Source organism: Ptychodera flava, chromosome 16, assembly GCF_041260155.1.
Source record: "Ptychodera flava strain L36383 chromosome 16, AS_Pfla_20210202, whole genome shotgun sequence".
NCBI lineage: Eukaryota > Metazoa > Hemichordata > Enteropneusta > Ptychoderidae > Ptychodera > Ptychodera flava.
Genome location: NC_091943.1, coordinates 22,554,142 through 22,572,247, shown reverse-complemented (window position 1 = coordinate 22,572,247; position 18,106 = coordinate 22,554,142). Strand labels below are relative to the sequence as shown.

At 37.7% G+C, this 18,106-nt stretch overlaps 1 protein-coding gene across 2 annotated transcripts; it reads left to right on the top strand.

Moving 5' to 3' along the window:
* Positions 1-1,320: 1,320 nt before the first annotated feature.
* Positions 1,321-17,409, top strand: LOC139114323 (organic cation transporter protein-like). 2 transcript variants are annotated; one of them, XM_070675973.1, is made up of 12 exons: positions 1,321-1,459; positions 1,971-2,062; positions 4,487-4,929; positions 6,620-6,723; positions 7,630-7,784; positions 8,351-8,519; positions 8,973-9,132; positions 12,736-12,830; positions 13,358-13,578; positions 13,778-13,892; positions 14,686-14,895; positions 15,288-17,409. In XM_070675973.1, the coding sequence occupies exons 3-12, from the start codon at positions 4,492-4,494 to the stop codon at positions 15,376-15,378; spliced, it is 1,758 nt and encodes a 585-aa protein (XP_070532074.1). In that variant the 5' UTR covers positions 1,321-1,459; positions 1,971-2,062; positions 4,487-4,491; the 3' UTR covers positions 15,379-17,409. The 2 variants fall into 2 exon arrangements, with proteins under 2 accessions (XP_070532074.1, XP_070532073.1); XM_070675972.1 differs by having other exon boundaries at positions 1,344-1,459; positions 1,779-2,062.
* The last annotated feature ends 697 nt before the right edge of the window (positions 17,410-18,106 follow it).

Sequence of the window (18,106 nt, the reverse complement as noted above, 5' to 3'; positions counted from 1 at the left end):
GAGTAACAGCATAACGCGCTGCCAGAAAAATGAGTATTTTTCATCCGACTAAACTTCAGCCGGCACTGTAGATTGTAGGCCTAAAAAATTCTATTTAACGAGAGCCGAAGCGTAGTATGGACCATGAAATGTGGGTGACTATTAATACTAGGCTAAGTATGCTAAACGAGTGTCGCATTTTAGCTGAATTCTTCATCAGGAATGATACTTAGCCTCATACATTAAGTCAGTCATTTCGATTTTAAATAAACTACAATTATAATGTGAATTTTGTCGCTTTAAGGTAGCATGCGCCTCGAAAATGAAAGAAACTTTTGCTCTCTCTTTCCGCAAACAAGTTTTCAACCAACCATTCTCTTTCAAAATCAATGATAAAAGTCGGGGGGGGGGCGTGTGTCACCGTGCAAATTTTGGTACTCGATGAACTATTTACCTAACATTTACATATATTTGGAATTCAAAATGGCGGCCATCCCTGTGATATCTCAGCGGGCGAAAATAAATTTCTGATTTTCACACAAGCAAGTAGTTAAAAAAATTCAGTTAGCTCAAATTAGCTTCAAAATGAGCCCCTTAAATTGTATGCCAAAAGAATATTATAAAAGTTTGAAAGTCCGAATGTCTGTCCTCGAGGCGCATTATATCTTAAACGATCACATTAACTGCAAGACTCAACATGTTCTGGTAACGATCAGAGTAAATACTGCATTTTTCTATCATGCAAAGTGTGCACATTGGTCTGACAATCTACCTACACCAACGTACCATGGACGTGCATAGTGCAGTGCCCCTGTGGGTATTTCGAGCCGTGTATGTAAATTTGCCTTTTTTAACATACTCATAAATATTGAAAATATTAGCGCCACTCTAGACGGACTCGGAGCGCTTCAAGGGAATATGAGAGAATCAGATTTCCAGTGTGCTAATTTGAATTCATTTTGCGACAATCTTTTCTTTACTCCTGTCTGCTGATTTTTTCCCTTAAGTTTCAAGACTTTACGGGACCATATTACCTCAAAAAAATCCTTCATCCTCCTATAGGTCAAAAGATTCTGACCTGACAAGTTCGTTTGAGATAAAGTTGTTAACATCATGCGCTTTTAGCTTCTGAACTTACTACAAACTCCAGTCACACACTGACAACACTTAAGCCATAAAATGTATTGTCGTTTCCAACACTGACACAGTAAGCTCTATTGAATTCGACCTCCTTGTAAAGTACAAATGCTGCCTTGTTCCCATGGCTCGCAACTGACCTGAGCATTGTATGCTCGTATGACATTTTTCAAAGGGAACATGACCTCTTTGCTAGCTAGTGACATATCATATGCAAGCTTGGGTCACTCTTACCTGCAGAATGTCCTTGAACTGAATGACTGTAGATTTTGTTGTTCATTCAGTACGTTCCGCGTAGCTTTTTATGGTCCAATGAGCTTGTCCACACTGGACGCTGTTTTGGGTAAGGTCTTCAAAAATATAATAGTTCTCGTACATTCCACCACCAAGGATCCAGTAGCGTTTGCACGTTCAGGGTTTTATGTGAAATTTACCATTGTGGGTATGTTGGACATTGTAATGAAGCAACTTTATAATACATATATACGGTATACGTAATAGTATTGCAACAATATTCTGGTAGCATGTTGGCTGCATATCGGCCACATACACACATCACTGGTATCCAAGGAAAAGATACAATTATTATATCATTCCATATTCCTGGCGAGAGATTTGTTTTCTTTCTAGTGTTTCCCGAGAGTAAATGTTTTTTTTTACAGCAGTGCAACTGAGGTCAGATAAATGTCTTTGTTCCCGCTTTGGGGTCATTGGCCAGACCTTGTGAGACAGTTGAATGCACATTCGTTCTATTCTTATGCTGCAAGCATCGGTCAGCGTCTCTTAGCTTCTTACCAGTTGTATGAGCGTTTACTACCTTAATATCGCAAAAAAATCCTGCTCCCTTTCCTAAGTTGATTCTCCAGAGAACACACGCCAGTGTCTGACAGTTCGCCAACTGCCGAAGTTGAATCGTCAAGGCCGTAATTTGGTAGGAAGCACAAGGGTAAGGAATTTTCAATCATTTTTTTTTCGCATACAGCCGCCGCCCCACTTTATGTGTCTGAGCCATAATCACACCTTGGATTTCGTTTTACAGCCTTTCACTGTCCTTCGGCTTACCTTTGTTCAGAGCTGAACACTGTCGACTTGAACGCTATTGCTTGGAGCTCATGTTGACGCAAATGTTTCACGAGCTGCCACAGGGCTTGTTCTAGCCTAAATAATGACACACTTTCAAGCCAAGAGAAAAACCAGAAAAGCTAGAGTATTCGGGCTAAGAGAAAAACACAGAGATAAAATGATTTGAACTGATCTAAACCCTGTAAATGTAAGCTTTAAAAAGAAAGCGAAGCAGTAAAGTAAAGGGTTTGGGTAAACGACCTGTTGGAAATACTGATATTTCACAGAATAATACGTTCAAGTAACCCCTGACAACCCCATGTTTGCGAAAACGCAAACGTCTAAGCTAAACCTAGCTACGGCTGCATTCACAAAAAAAGGTTGGGGGGGGGGGGGGGGCTGGAGGAATTCAGGGGGATTCGAATTTTTCTGGGTAGTACAGAGGAGACTTGAAACGTTTGCTCTGCCTGTAGGCGGAGGGAACTTGAACATTTTTTGCTTCCCTTTTATGTTTTTTCATTTTCCGGTTCCAAGTTTTGGTACGTAAGTAATTCAATGAAAAATGACCCATTTTTATGTAATCCAATTGTTTTTAAACAAAATCTAGAACCATTTTGTCACATTTTAAGACTTTTATCTTGAAAAATCTAAACATGTATGATTTGTCGTAAAAAACTTACTTGAGTCAAGTAACAGAGCAGAAGCTGCAACTGTTGATGATTTTTGATTTCTGTGCAATATATCAACTACAGTTTCTTGCTGTTTCCCTACAGCATCCCCAAACGAGTGGAACGCCGAGATACGTGTTATTTTTTCTGCGCGCACATCCTTTACTGATATACGGGCTTGTGATAGTTGGGGGACTTGAAACATTTTGATCATGTAGAGGGGAGGGATTTGAAATGTTTTTAAGATATTGCGGGGGGAATGTGAACAAAAATAAGATTACAATAGGGATTCGCCCAGCCCCTCTAATCGTTATTTGTGAACGTAGCTAAATGAGTGTTGTTCAATGATTTTCGAGTTCGTCAGAAACATCTAGGGGGACCCCAATTGAATGAGCAACTACCCTCTACTTTTCAGCCGATCCGATTTTCCGTAATCAATAACAAATACCGAGTCACCTCGGATATTGCCTGGGAAAGAGGAGACGAGTCGAGGCTACTGATGCCTTTAACGTTGATCAACGGAAACGAAAAATGATCGATCTGATTTCACTCAGTAATGTACAGCAGTAAATGGCGACCGCGCTGTACACGCGCATTGTGCAGTACCTTGGTCAAAGCTTAGTCAAAAGTTATATGAAGCTTAGCGCCGAAGCTCAGTACAATGGCGAGCGTGTCGACCTTAATTTAAGACTGGCTCAGCAACCAACTTTCTATTGAGTACAGCGCGCTATAGCGAATAAGCAAGGGACCATTTATGTCCATTTCGTATCAAATATCGGAACGTCGCCAGGAAAATGATCATAACCAATGTATGATAAAGGGGTTATTACACATAATGTGTCCGCATTTTGGACAAATCACTCGAATACAACGCGATATCGACCAAACTTCGTGTCTGCATTTTCCAAAGCTTTGTTGTTTGCCGTTAGGTGAAGTTTAAATGCCAAGCTTTACTGAAACTCAATCCAAGGTACGCTTGATTTAAGATTTGGCAATAATCCTGCTCGATGCTTTGGCAGAAACATTGAAAATTCTTATGCAATATTGTGAATAGGTCATGTCAAGATCTCAAGAAAGTGTTGAGTAGAATTCCTGAGAAATGAACATAGTATTACTTAATCAACAAATATCAAATCGAAATTCCTCCTCTGAGACAGATATTTTGACCGTCATAATCTTACAATGTCTCCGCGTTACAAGCATAAACTGAGTATTGTTTCATTTGGGAGAAATCTCAGTACATTTACTGACGAGCGAGCTATTTTCTTAATAGTAGAAACATTTAATTGCTTTATTGCTTTGCTGGTTTAATATTTTTAAACCAGTGAGTCTGAATCTTTACTTTTCCCAAAAAATCATACATTGAAACAATTCTTCAGCAAAGTATGTGCGATTGTTCAAACCTTTTATTACAAGGTAACAAACGCACCCTCCAGCAAGACTGAAAAAGGGTTAGATGACGACCTGCGCAGTGACCTTAGATGACCATGTACAGCATGACAGTAGTACATATAAGGTTATGTAGAGGTCATCAGAGCAACTAATAGTATAGGTTTTAACATAAAATACACAAGACATTGTGGAAACTATACCTCAGTTTCCTATGTATAATTTCAAAGTATATTCTTATTTTTCCTTAGTCAAAATGCTGCAATTCGATGACGTTTTGAAGCATATCCTCGGCGAGTTTGGCAAATACCAGAAGGTGTTGTGCGTTCTTATAGGTCTGATATCAATTCCTGGCGCATACTATGCTATTAGCCCTGTGTTCCTTGCCGCCAGCACTAACTCCTGGTGCAAAGTACCCGATGCCGCTGAAGTCAGCGCACAAATCTGTCTCGCCAACTTCACAGACAACTGTGTCGAGATGGTGAAAAACCTCACTATTCCAAGTGAGCACACAGATGTTGGATGTGGCACGACGTTATCTTTCGACCAGTGTTATCGATACAATATTACCTATAAAGAAATTTTATACTCCATTGAGAATGGAAAAACGTCACATGCAAACTACACGAAGATAAAGTGCGACCATGGATGGGAGTACGACACATCGAAGTACAAATCTACGGTGCCCCAGCAGGTGAGCTGGCACATAGAATCATTGCATTAAAACTGTATATTAAGTCACCATGATGGTCCCTTGATGGTTAAATAGTGATGAAGGACCAACGTATAATTTTGAATATTCTTTCGTTCCTTTGAGACGTAAAATAATTCTTAGCCAATCTTGTTGCAATATGATCAATGTACGTATATTAAAGAGTATAATTCTATCTAGCGTTTTCCCTCAAAGTAGCGACCTGCATACTTCAGACAAATTTGAATTTCTGATTCTGGCTAACTCGCAATATCTTAAGAGTTACGACAGGAAAATTTAAGTGCCTTAGAAAGTGCTTGGCTCACACAGTGGTACATGTATTGTGTGTTACTTGTCACGATCATTTGCTCACATGTATAGAATATTTGTCTATGGTCTGTTCATCCTTTGATTACAAATATTTTTAATCGGTTTCAAATACAAGTTTTCGAATAAAGATATAGTTTGATGTAAATGACAATCTGATTATGAAGGTTTTCAACTGACTGGCCTTATATCGAGACTGACTGTTGTGATTTTTATAGGACAGCAGATGTACATAGTACTTCATAGCAAGATTTAGCGGAGCTAAAAGTTGCCAATTGAGGGACCAATAATCGAATGCCATCTATGAAACTTTACAATAATCCAAGACACATTCTTGAAAACATCGGGTCATATGTAATTGTTTGCAATACACACTGTGCGTGACACAATGGACTCCAAATTACTCTTACAATAGTGTCGCATCAGGGATTAAGATTAAAAATTTTGTTTGTATTGATTCATGATCAGTAATAGTTAAGGATAATAATTAATTGTTACCTGCTGCATACGTTTGTAAGACCTCTATGCCACGCTTACCCTCTAATGAAAAAAGTTCACACAAGTACACGATGTCAGACTCTGCACGTATAGATTTTCTGTTTAATGTGTAAAAATGTTGTACATAAATTGGCAATTTTTACCCTGATAACAACCTATTGTGTTTAACAAGGGGTATATTGTGCCATCATTATCGTTGCAATAGTAATTGCACCGTTTAACTTCCAATTGCAAGCTGAAAACTAGCGTTCCGTCTAGAAACTTGCATTAAGTTAATAACACAGAGGGCACTTTTTAAAATTCAGTACTATTGAGCATTCCTTGCGTATGTCCTTATTATGCACTACAGTTTTCTCTCTCTCTTACCATTTTTTTGACGTGATAGTAACGCTATTTTGTATCAGTGACAAGGTGGATAATAATGCTTACTGGCTAATAAAAGATATATATGTTTTACTAGTGGCGTGTTGTAAAATAACAATTTACACGATTCGTATTTGTTTATTTACGAGCACTCAAAAAATCAAGGCGGCGCCCGTGAATTTAGTCGGTGCACTTCCGGTTATTCGCATAGTTTATTATGAAACTGCGCGTGCGTATTCAGTAAGCCGCTGGCAGGACCATTGAACTTTTAAATGCATACTTAAGGCCGAAAAAAAATATGTGTTTCCGGAAACCAAAACGTGTTTGCTCATTTCCAAAAGTCACGCATAATATTCGCCGAATTTTACTACTTTATCGGATGGGTCACGCGGAAATAAAAAATAATTAAATTTCCCGACTGACCTACCCTATTTTCCAAGGTCTTGTTTTCTTGAATGTAATGATTAAAGTACAGAGGACCAATTTTTTTCTTTGATTTTGACAGTTCGATCTTGTGTGTGACCGTGAGTTTCTAAATGCAATGGCGACGTCCTTCTACATGGCTGGATTATTGATCGGCTCGTTCGTCTATGGATACCTATTGGACAAGTAAGACAAAGTGTATATATACAAAGCTAATTATTTTTTTAAAAGTGCCTTTATTAATGAGTGTGATTTGGAACATATGGGAAATTGTCGCCTTCTGGACACCTGCTTACCCAGTCAAATTAGACCTTTAGCTAACACTGTTATTCCTGCTATAATTTTACGAAAAAAGTGATGTTCCTGTGTTTCTTTTCGACCATGCGTCGACGTACATGCGGCATCTACCAATTTGCTCAGCGTATATGGCGACATTGGCCTTAAAGGTATACTGTCACCTGTTCCAATTTTGCCATAGATACCATGGAAAAAGAAAATCAAACCAATCGCATATTTTAAGCAGCTGGCCGCTTTTAAAAACAGCGCCCTCACAGGGGCATTTTGAATACCAAGGAACGCCCTATTGACCATATATGGGCATATTTATATTACAAGTGACAGTATACCTTTAAAGTGTATATCTCACCTATTTTTTGTATGTTTGAAATTTAAAGTTGCATCAAACAATATTCATTATTTCAAAAAACCCATAACGTTTTAGTGGCAACTATTTCTATTGTAGTGTATTTCACTGTTAAAGTTGTGAAAAATTCACCCTGTCAGGAAACGCCCGAGTTCATATTCCTTCCGTATTGGTTACATGGCATGACGTCAGAAGTGACTAACATGTGAGAGCAATCCCCTATAGTCAACATAATGGGAACCTACTTTGAGAAGATCTCAGGTAGTTCTCTATGATGAATAGATAAGCGGTTTTGGCTACAAAAAACACAAACCTGGATGGCTTTAGTCTACATATGTGCCGTCAATTTGCTGTGGACCTAGAAATATTTCCACGAGAGCATGGCAGAGTTGTGTGTGTATCGTATGTTTTCTAACATTGAATAACACTCATTATGATTTCTATTGCAGGATAGGTCGTAAAAAGGGTTTCTTGATAGGTGTTGCTGGTATGACTGTGTTCGGATTGATCACCGCCTTCTCGACTGACTTCTGGATGTTCGCAATTTTTCGACTCCTCTCAGGAATGAACTCCTATGGAACTTATTTAGCGGCATTTGTGTTTAGTAAGATACCGTATTCCTCTAATGTAGTCACAGAAGAAACACTGTGACAAATATGCTCAGTTATTTTTCTTGCAGTACAATTTGATATGACCTCTGCCCTGAAAATTTGCATCTAAAAATGATTTCGTCACCGACTTGTCATGGTGGTGAAATACTCTTTCTCATTCGGGTGGCCTTTTTGTTACACCTGAACCACTTTAGCACAGTTGCTCTGTTACTTTGGTTCTGACGATATACATAACCCCCCTCCTCCTTAGACAATAACTTGCTTACATTTTATATTTAAAATTGTTTACCGCATTCTCAATAGTTTGATTGATTCTTCTTCCTATCTGTGTACAAATTTAAAAAATATAGTTATTGTTATTCATTATTTCATGACAGATTGTTTAATGTCACCCTGTTGTTGTTGAAATATTTAAATAGTCATGAAAAAATATTTGTTTCTGTTTTTTCTTCCCGTTTTTAACTTCAACTCATTTGATTGAACTAAAACAGGGCTTAACTTTCTTTGACAACTGTAGAGCTCCAACTTTCCGGTACAATTTTCAGAAATTTACTTTCAGCAACGGAAATTACTGGTCCATCAAAACGCACCATTGCTGCGATGGTTTTTATGATATACTTTGGAGTTGGATACATGATGTTGGCGCTGTATGGCTATTTGATTCGAGACTGGAGAACTTTACAGTTGGTGGTCTCTGTTCCAACGATACTTTTCCTGTCTTACTGGTGGTGAGTAATCGAAATTTGATTGGGAAATTTGTTTGTATATATATATATATATATATATATATATATATATATATATATATATATATATATATACACACGATTGGAACTATTTTGGAATAATTGGATTTTGATATTTTGCAAATTACTCATAAAAACAAATGTGCAACAACAACAAAAAAAAGCAGATAGGATAACATTTGTACATTAAATCGGCATTACTTCACCATCCAATTATCCCAAATTAGTTCCAATCGTGTTATATATATATAAATCTAATATATATATATATATATATATATATATATATATATATATATATATATATATATATATATATATATAATATATTCATTTCTGGTAGAGTGGCATTTATTTTCAAAGGCTTTAACGTTGTAACTGCCAATCCTTCAGATGTGCAATGCTGTCTTAATACATATTTCTTTATTCTTAAAGGCTGATACCAGAGTCTCCAAGATGGCTAATTGCCGTTGGGAGGAAGGAAGAGGCAGAGAAAATTATACGGAAGTGTGGACGTGTCAACAATGTACCTGTTCCAGACGATATATCCGGTGACTCTTGGAACCCGATGAAAATAGGCGAAACTGAGAGGATGGTATGCTTTTAATAGTACTGATAAAATTTAGGGAACCGTCATAATTTACGACCGGGGGGGGGGAGCAGAGGAATGTCATTGAAAACTCCGAAATTTCCAGTAACCTCCCCTGTCAACCATGATGAATTTGAGTAACCCCCTCTCTATCACAGACGTGTTTGACTGACCTCTCTGGAAAAGTCGGTTATCTCCTGACGGTTGAAAAAGGTGAAACCAACTAAATAAAATTCAAAGTCACAAGGAAATATATGCGATAACCAGTATCCAATTATATAGTTTTGTTTAATTTTGATGAGCATCATGACAAGGTTTTCATCAGGATATCTGATTAGGCAGAGTTTGAAAGTACATGGTGAAAACACGCCAGGAGCAGAAGGGAAAGTGTCAGAGGGTGTGTCCCCTATTTTGCATGGGAAATTTTGAGAAATTGATGTGTGCAATGGTGCAGTCTGGTGCCATCTGTGAGGTGCTTTAAGATGTTTTTTTTTTCACTAAGAAAAACTGTTAGAACAGCCCAAAGGGGGGGGGGTAGCGTGAGAGGGGTCCAACTCTTGCATAACAAATAATTGAGAAATTGAGGTGTGTAATGGTGCAATCTGAGAGTTTATTCAATTTATTTTGCACTTGGTAAAACTGCAAAACTGTTTGAAAATGACATTGAACTGATATTTTCCTTACATTTTTCGCATGATCAGTGTTTGAGTCACAATATTCAGCAACTAAACAATGATAATGCGTTTTGTTAAAAACAGTTGCCAGTTTTCCAGAGATTTAAAACCAAAGAATATGCAGGAATGGAAATCTGCAATCTTCTTGTGTCATTTGCAAAATCTTATATTTCTGTAAACGCTGCTAGAAGACCATCAGTTCAAGTCAGCAGTTTTTAAATCCATTCATTATTTGTTTACAGCCTCGCCAAGCAACCGTGCAATTTCTCCAGCTGCCAGCTTATAATGGAAAGCCTGGATACGGTATATCAAAATGGTCATTGAACTGAAGTCAATTAAAATTTATGTTTCTGTGATTATAAAGGATGACTTCACAACAGTTCAGTTTGTCCTAGATCATGTGAAAAATTTGAGAAATTTATTTTCGCAATGGTGCACTCTGGTGCAATCTGAGAGGTGATAACAGGTTTTTTAACTATTAAAACCGTTAAAACACCCTCAGGGGTGTCCCCCGTATCGAAAATTTTGAGAAATCGATGTGTGCAATTTGGCAATCTGAGAGGTGATTCAATTTATTTCTCACGAAAAATTGAGTAACCCACCTTCTTTCTCCCCACATTTTGAGCAACCCCCTTGTAGCTTTCCATTTTTTGGGTGACTCCCTCACATTCCTCAGACCCCCAGGCCGTAAATGATAGGGGATAAATACTGGTAACGTCGTATTGACAGTTAAAGTCAATTTCAATTTGGTCCAAAATATCGCGAGCCACCCAAAGTAAACTGGAACTTTAACTTTAAGTTAATCATGGATGCTGCTGAGGCTTATGCTTAAAAGTGGGCTGCCCTCGAATACGAAGACGTTGGATGTCTTTCGGACTGGCTTCGCACAGTCCGTGATAAGGTAAAATCTCGCATTTCACGTCTTCGTTCTTCCCATACTGTCATCAACACTACATCTGCCTTTGATGACCCTTCTGTACGGGAATGTCTAGATGCTTTACACGATAAATATGTTGTTGTGCCTGCAGACAAAGCATCAAACAACATCATCTTTGTCTGCAAGCAATATTACATTCAATGTTTAAAGAACGAACTTCAGATTAACTCAGATGATGAGAGTAGCACAACATACTCTCTTTCAACCTTATCTGAAGAGGAAATATTGCAGAACCATTCAACAGTTTTGAGTGAGTTTGGCATCAAGTTAGCGCAAGATGACAAGGTATTACCTAATCTATATTGGATTCCTAAGATCCATAAGAATCCTTATAAACAACGTTTCATAGCTGGTTCCAGTAAGTGTACAACAAAACGCTTGTCACAACTTTTAACCATCATTTTATCAACCATTAAATCTGGTTTGGTACGGTATTGTGACAAAGTTTATGAAACTAGTGGGGTCAATCAAATGTGGATATTAAAGAACTCCAAAGAATTGTTACATATTTTACAAAATAACAAAACATGTACAATTCAATCCACACATTTGATTTTTCAACGTTGTACACAACCATCCCACATAACAAACTTAAAGACAGGCTATCATCTCTCGTGAAGAAAGCCTTCTTTTACAAGAATGGTAGTCGTAGGTATGAATACATTGCCATCAAGCGCAACTTTGGCTATTTCACCAACAACAGCGATGCCAAACTCAAATACAGTGATGTTGAGGTGATTCAAATGCTATATTTCCTTATTGACAACATATTTATCAAGTTTGCTGGCATGACATTCAGGCAAACCATAGGCATTCCCATGGGCACAAAGTGCGCCCCACTTCTTGCAGACTTATTTTTGTATTCGTATGAAGCAGAGTTCATACAATCACTTCAGAAATCTGGATGTAAGAGGATTGCCAAGCGATTTAACAACACCCACAGATATATCGATGATCTCATCAGTTTAAACAATCCTGGTATATCCCATTATCTACACCACATCTACTCAGATGATTTAGAAATAAAAGAAACAACTGGAAGTGTGGACTCGGCTTCATACCTAGACGTATTGTTTGAAATTAGACAAAATACACTATATACTAAGCTGTATGACAAAAGAGACGATTTCAATTTTGAAATCATAAACTTTCCCTTTTTGTCGAGCAATATACCATCATCTCCAGCTTATGGTGTGTATATTTCACAACTCCTTAGATACAGCAGAGCATGCAATTCATATGAAGACTTTCGAGTTAGACACAGCCTATTAGCTCAAAAGTTAGTGAGGCAAGGGTTCTCAGAAAGTAGATTAGTGAAATCATTTAAGAAGTTCTACGGTAGATACGGAGATGTTGTATCAAAATATGACCTGTCTGTTACTCAAATGATGAGTGACAGCATACCAAATTTTGACTCACAAAAGTAATTTGGTGAATTCACCAAATAACAATGGATTTGTCGCTTTGGGTCAATCTTGACGGGTGCGGCTAGCTGGCAGGGTACGCTTACCCATTCCGGACACCTGGTACCACCACTATTTTGTGGTTCAAGATGACCCCACTGCCTTTGTCATTTTCAATATGTTCCATGGACCTGGTAACTTTCTTAGTTACCTTGAATGATAACGATTATTGGACCTGATTTGATGTCTATTCTTTATGGCAGTCTAATGTAATATGATAAGGCTTATATTGGCACAGTTGATCATATAGCTAAGTAACGTGTCCGGTCCGCCAAGGCTGATATTCTGATGTTGACTGGGTGTGAGGAAGATTGAATTTAGCGAGTACTATTGATCTTAGATGCTACTTTATTCCTACTACAAATTACAAAGTAGACTAGAAAGGCAAACAGACGATGCAGGACATACTTAAAATGTATCTTGGGAAATTCTTTTAAATATACTGAAATCTTTCATTTTAATTACCAGGAATCTCTCCTCCGCGCAGTGTCCAATTTCCTGCAATACTAACATTTGTTACTCTGATTGGTTATAGGACAAAATCAAACATAATGAGGTGAAGGGGACTATGCTAGACTTATTTCGACTGCCTAACATGAGAAAGAAGACACTGATATTGTTCTACTACTGGTAAATATTTTTTAAAAGACAACAACCTGTCATTTATTTAATAGTCCCGAGCTGATCTTATTACCGGTCACATCTGTCGACATGTCTCCTGTGTAATATTTTTGTATCTCTGGGTGTCTTTGTAGTGTATACCTTCTGATTTCGGTAGTTTGACATAATTTAAAAATCATAAATGGTTACAGTTGTATATATGATAATTTGTTATGGTCTTTCTTTATGATATTTATGTAAAGTTTTATTGTAGATAAGAACCAGGCAATGTATACTGGGTCGAAACGGTTACAGTAAAAATTTCACATTACCTGCAGATGTACGATGGATGATCTTAAAGCTGTTTTACAGTGTAGGAACAGAAGAACAATAGTAATTTGAAATTAGGATGAGAGCCATTGTTGAATGCTGGTTCGTGCGATCTTTCCTGTCTTAGTTTACATGACATGGTCACACTAACAGCGACAGCAATATCATCAATATAAAGCCTACGGCAATCTACATTGGAATCAAGGAAGTATTTCTGTTCATTCAAGGTTCGTCAATACACTTGTCTACTATGGTCTTGCATTCAACACGTCCAACCTGGGTGGCAGTGATTACTTCAACTGTTTCCTGGCCGGGGCTGTCGAGATTCCAGCCTACGCTCTTGGTTTGTTCATCATGAGCACCAAGAGAATGGGTCGTCGTTGGTCGTTGTTTTACACCATGGTCATCGGTGGAATCACATGCGTTGCTGCAACTTTTGTACCACCATGTGAGTACCTACAACCAAGTAAAATACACATTCATATAGAAAAACGTGCATCCTGAATCAGACAATAAAATGGACTTAGAGACATTGATACAGAGATACAGACAAACAGACAAATCTTGACTCTTTTTTTTGATCATAGAGACATCTTACACTGATGTATGAAAATGCCATAATTATTTGTAATTTTAATCTTTAAAAGGTGGTGCTACCCTGTGGATAGGAATCACCCTGGCTACAATCAGCAAATTTTCAGTAACCTGTTCTTTTGGTATGGTTTACGTGTTCTCTGCTGAACTTTTCCCCACTCCTCTCAGGTGAGTGTACGCTGTCATCTACAGTCGCCCAGTGACGAAAATTTATTTTTGAACGGCAATAAAGACCGCGACCTGTCCAGCAATGCGCTTTACAAATGTGAGGTACTAGCCGGCAACGAATTTTCCGTGCTAGCAAACATAATTTAAGTTTGCATCAACGAAGTTGATATAAAATACTAGTATCGGATTGTAAGGCCTTACACTCAACTCAGCTGAGCTTACTAACTTTGTGCGCATGTGATCTATCTTGTAGGGCTATTCGAAGATACTAAACTGAGTGAACTCCATCGCATGCTTTCATGGGCTAAACACTCATTTACCTTAGAGATTACTAAACGAGGGCATTTCTTTTACTCTTCACTCGCGATGCACTAAGACTTGACTTTAGAACGGCTCTATGAGCACTTAATAGTCAACAAAGAACCATATCGATACTGATATTCTTTTCTTATGCGGCAGCTTTAGTGCTTTTAGATTTTGTATCGATCGAAATGGGCAACATACAGAGGTAACAAATATCGTTATACAATTGCATTAGAAACTGTCATCATAGTGCACCAGGAAGATTGTTCACACCCATTTCAATTGTAAACTTGCAATGGCAGTTTCATTGCATGCTAATCCATCTAATGGGATATGAAGCTGTCCCGTAAACACCTGCGTATTTACTTCTCTGTGGAAAACAATCAATATACAGCATATGGTATATGCAACTCTATTTCGTACATAAATTAAATACAGTAGACGCAAATGCTATCTATCTATCTATTTATCTATTGTGCTTCTCTCTTAGGTCGACTGGTGTTGGCATGTGTTCAATGTGTGCCCGTATTGGGGGAATCTTGGCGCCCCAGCTGTTGCTGATGTCCAAGATCTGGGCAAAACTCCCTGCTGTTGTCTTCGGAGTCGCGTGCATACTCGCTGGAATATTGATTCTACCTCTGCCCGAGACAAGGGGCAAGAAGTTACCAGAGTCTTTGGAGGAAGGCGAGAGATTCGGAAAGTAAGCCGTATTGCAAGTTTCATATTTCATATATTGTCTGCAAGCATGATTACCTACACTGATATTTATTGATCAAATTATCAACATGCTCTGACCCTGTGGTTTAAGAAAACGCTTAGGTTCTTCTACATTTAACTTTTTGTCACTCTTTTCATAGATGCGAGATCTTATGATACAAACCGAATATAAAAACCCACATGTTATTTTCTGATATTCTTATATGTGTTCATGGTACCTCTGTCTATTGTCATGAATCGTGCATCTTCTGTCTTAAATCAACTCTGTAAAAATAAACTGCCAACATCGTGACATTTTGAATTGACCTTGCAATCATCTTCAGGCACATTATAATAGCCAGTGCATTTGTCTCATATCTGTATGTCTTCTCATAGGAAACCGAACAAGGGACCTGACGTTTATGGGAAAACAAGTGAACTCGAAGAGAAAACTTCTCTTCCTATGGAGGCGATCGTCGAAAACTGAATACTTCTGTCAAGTTTCATTCGTATCTTCTCTTTTCGCTACAGGATAAAGTCAGGCTTACTTCACAATTAGTTCATGATAATATTTCAAACGGTTTTTGATTTGCAACATATGAAACAGTCGGGAAAAGGTATCGGCACAAGTATCATGCATAAGTGGTGCACTTTTTAAATATTCACTTTGGTGTTCGTCTAATGTGCTTTTAATTCGGGAAAAGAATTCAATTCACGTTTTCTCATAATATATTTTTGTCTTGATGATAAAGCTACCTTTTGTATACCGCCGATATTTTAAGCCATATTTTGGGAACTAAACATGTTGGAAAAGCGCAGGGAAGATTGTTAAAGCGTGACAATGAGTGTGATGTCTTCGAGCAAAATTATTACTAACGAAACACAATCCAAATGTACCATAATGTCCTCCTAATTCCATGATTTCAAATGTTAATCTACGCAGGTGTTCAACCCTCGGCTCTGAGTTACCTATAAGCACCAGGGAAATCGGAAGGAGTAAATTGTAATATTTTATAAACCAAAACATAACATTAACCATACTTGTGGACGTTAGAGCTTATTGAACAGTAAGCATTGCTGCAGCCCGAATGCAGAAGCATCAGTTTACTCAAGTTATTCTTTTTTTCTGAAATAAGGGTATGTTTATAAAATAAACATTTGTGTGAAGCTGTCTTTGTCAGCTGGATTCTTTAAGGTTACAATCAAAAATATGATTCATTTAACTTTATGAATAAATTTCTTCTGGAATGAAAAAAACTTAAAGGGATAGGTCTGTATATGCAGGTTTTTGGTAGACAACAGTACAAATGTCCTCATATAAGCAAGTAAGGAGTGTGAGTCAGCATCATAAGGCGGGATATGTTGCTTTCTTTGCTCACTTAGTAACTTGGAGGAAATTCCACCGACTAGACATTAAGAAGGATTGGTCGGTAGGGCATTATCTCGAGCAACCACGGAGGGCATACTTTGTTTTTCTGTTATGTAGAAATCGTGTAATAATTAGTAGATTTTTACGGCAATGAACAAAGTAAGTTTTTTGTAATTACTTTAACTTCGTATAAATGACAAACTGCGTAAAGTCTTATAAAGTTGGTCTGTCGAGAGTGATTGAAATTTAGACCGCTTTTAATCTGACCTTCGAAATTCATTGTCGAAACTACAATAATTTCGTGTACGTGCACGTTTGCATTTTCGAAGTATATCATACATTGTAATGATATTTTTTATTGCTGCAATGCGTAGAAGTTTTGAAGCATAACCTCGGAGACTCTATCCATTATTTTGCATACCGTACAATCGGACCTGTATCCCTTGTATCCCATCACAAACTCCTGGTGCAAAGTGCCTTATACTACCGAAATCGGCGCACAAAATTAGCTCGCCAACTTCCACGGCAAGTCTGCTGAGACGATTAAAAATGTTACCACAAATGCCAGCACACCAGTGTAGGATGTGCTGGTGAGCTAACCCTCAGGAAGTATTATCGATGTCATTTTAGCACCGGGAAAACGTTATATGAACATTCCAGGTCTACGTCTGCATGTTTACGGTAAGGTGTGCTAGTCATGATCATTAGCTCACATTTAAAAAAATGTGTGTCTACATAGGCCGCACATCAAAAGAGACTTTTATAAGGGTTTACATGAAAGATTGTAATGGTCACATAAAGCTGATAGAAGTTTGGTGCACTTGACACACTGATTACGAACTGAATACATATTGAGAGTAACGACTTTGATTTTGATGGGACTTTAGATGTGCAGAGTTCATACCTACAGCTTTGCTCAAACATTTTATAGGAATGACATGCTGTTAATGCTAAAACTGTATATTTCATTTATTGTAGGGATTATGCAATATGTCAAATAACCTGCACTGAATTTTATCGTAGGTCACCGTAATCCATAATTACCTTTAGTTATGTTTGTTTATGTTCGCTTAGACACTGATTATCAAACCATTTGTCGTTATGGAAACAAATGTCTTTTTATTAAATAAAAATGCATCTATTCTTGAATACTCTGCTTCATATGTAATTGTTTTCAGTACATAGTGTACTTGAAATAATAACTTCCCCTTAAGGTTTGGCGCGCCCTTTATAGTGCGCAACGTATTCTGCGCACTATAGAGGTCAGTCAAGATGGAAGCGTTATGAACAGTCCGCGTTCGCGACGAGTCGACGGCAGGGAAATTTGTTTCCAGAAAATCAATAATAAGGCGAAGTCAAGCTCAAAAAAAATTGGAAAAATTGAACAAGGTACATGATGAACTTTATCCCGTTCATGTTTCTTTTTGTTACGAATTCAATGGCGTACAGGTACTTTGTTTCTTGTCAGTGGCATAGCAGCACAACGTCGTTTATTACAGTTTGAGATTTACGTAGCGTACGTATGTTATGTATAAACATGAACAAATTTGATGCCAAATCTAAAATCCCACGAATAATATTGATTCCAAAATAATGTAAGTGAATTTAGGAAGTTCTATATGCCTCGTAGCTGACCTGTTTCGTGTATTCAAGAAACATTATCCAATTCTAATCCATTTGAAAAAATGTAAACATGTACCGCGAATACAACTACGACGTCGCGTGCTAGCTACAGTCAGTGGCCATGGCCCAGCCAAAAACAAAAAAAAAATATTGATTCATTGTTTGATCACTTCAGTGGTACCTAATATGATAATAGTGTATTTTGAATAAAGAGAGCTTTTTC

Bases quoted from the DNA above. Each gene is read 5' to 3' on its own strand.
- LOC139114323 (XM_070675973.1), top strand. From the start codon at position 4,492: ATGCTGCAATTCGATGACGTTTTGAAGCATATCCTCGGCGAGTTTGGC. The intron at 7,785-8,350 runs GTAAGATACCGT...ATTTACTTTCAG, and splicing joins TTTAGCGGCATTTGTGTTTA to CAACGGAAATTACTGGTCCA. The intron at 8,520-8,972 runs GTGAGTAATCGA...TTATTCTTAAAG, and splicing joins CTTTTCCTGTCTTACTGGTG to GCTGATACCAGAGTCTCCAA.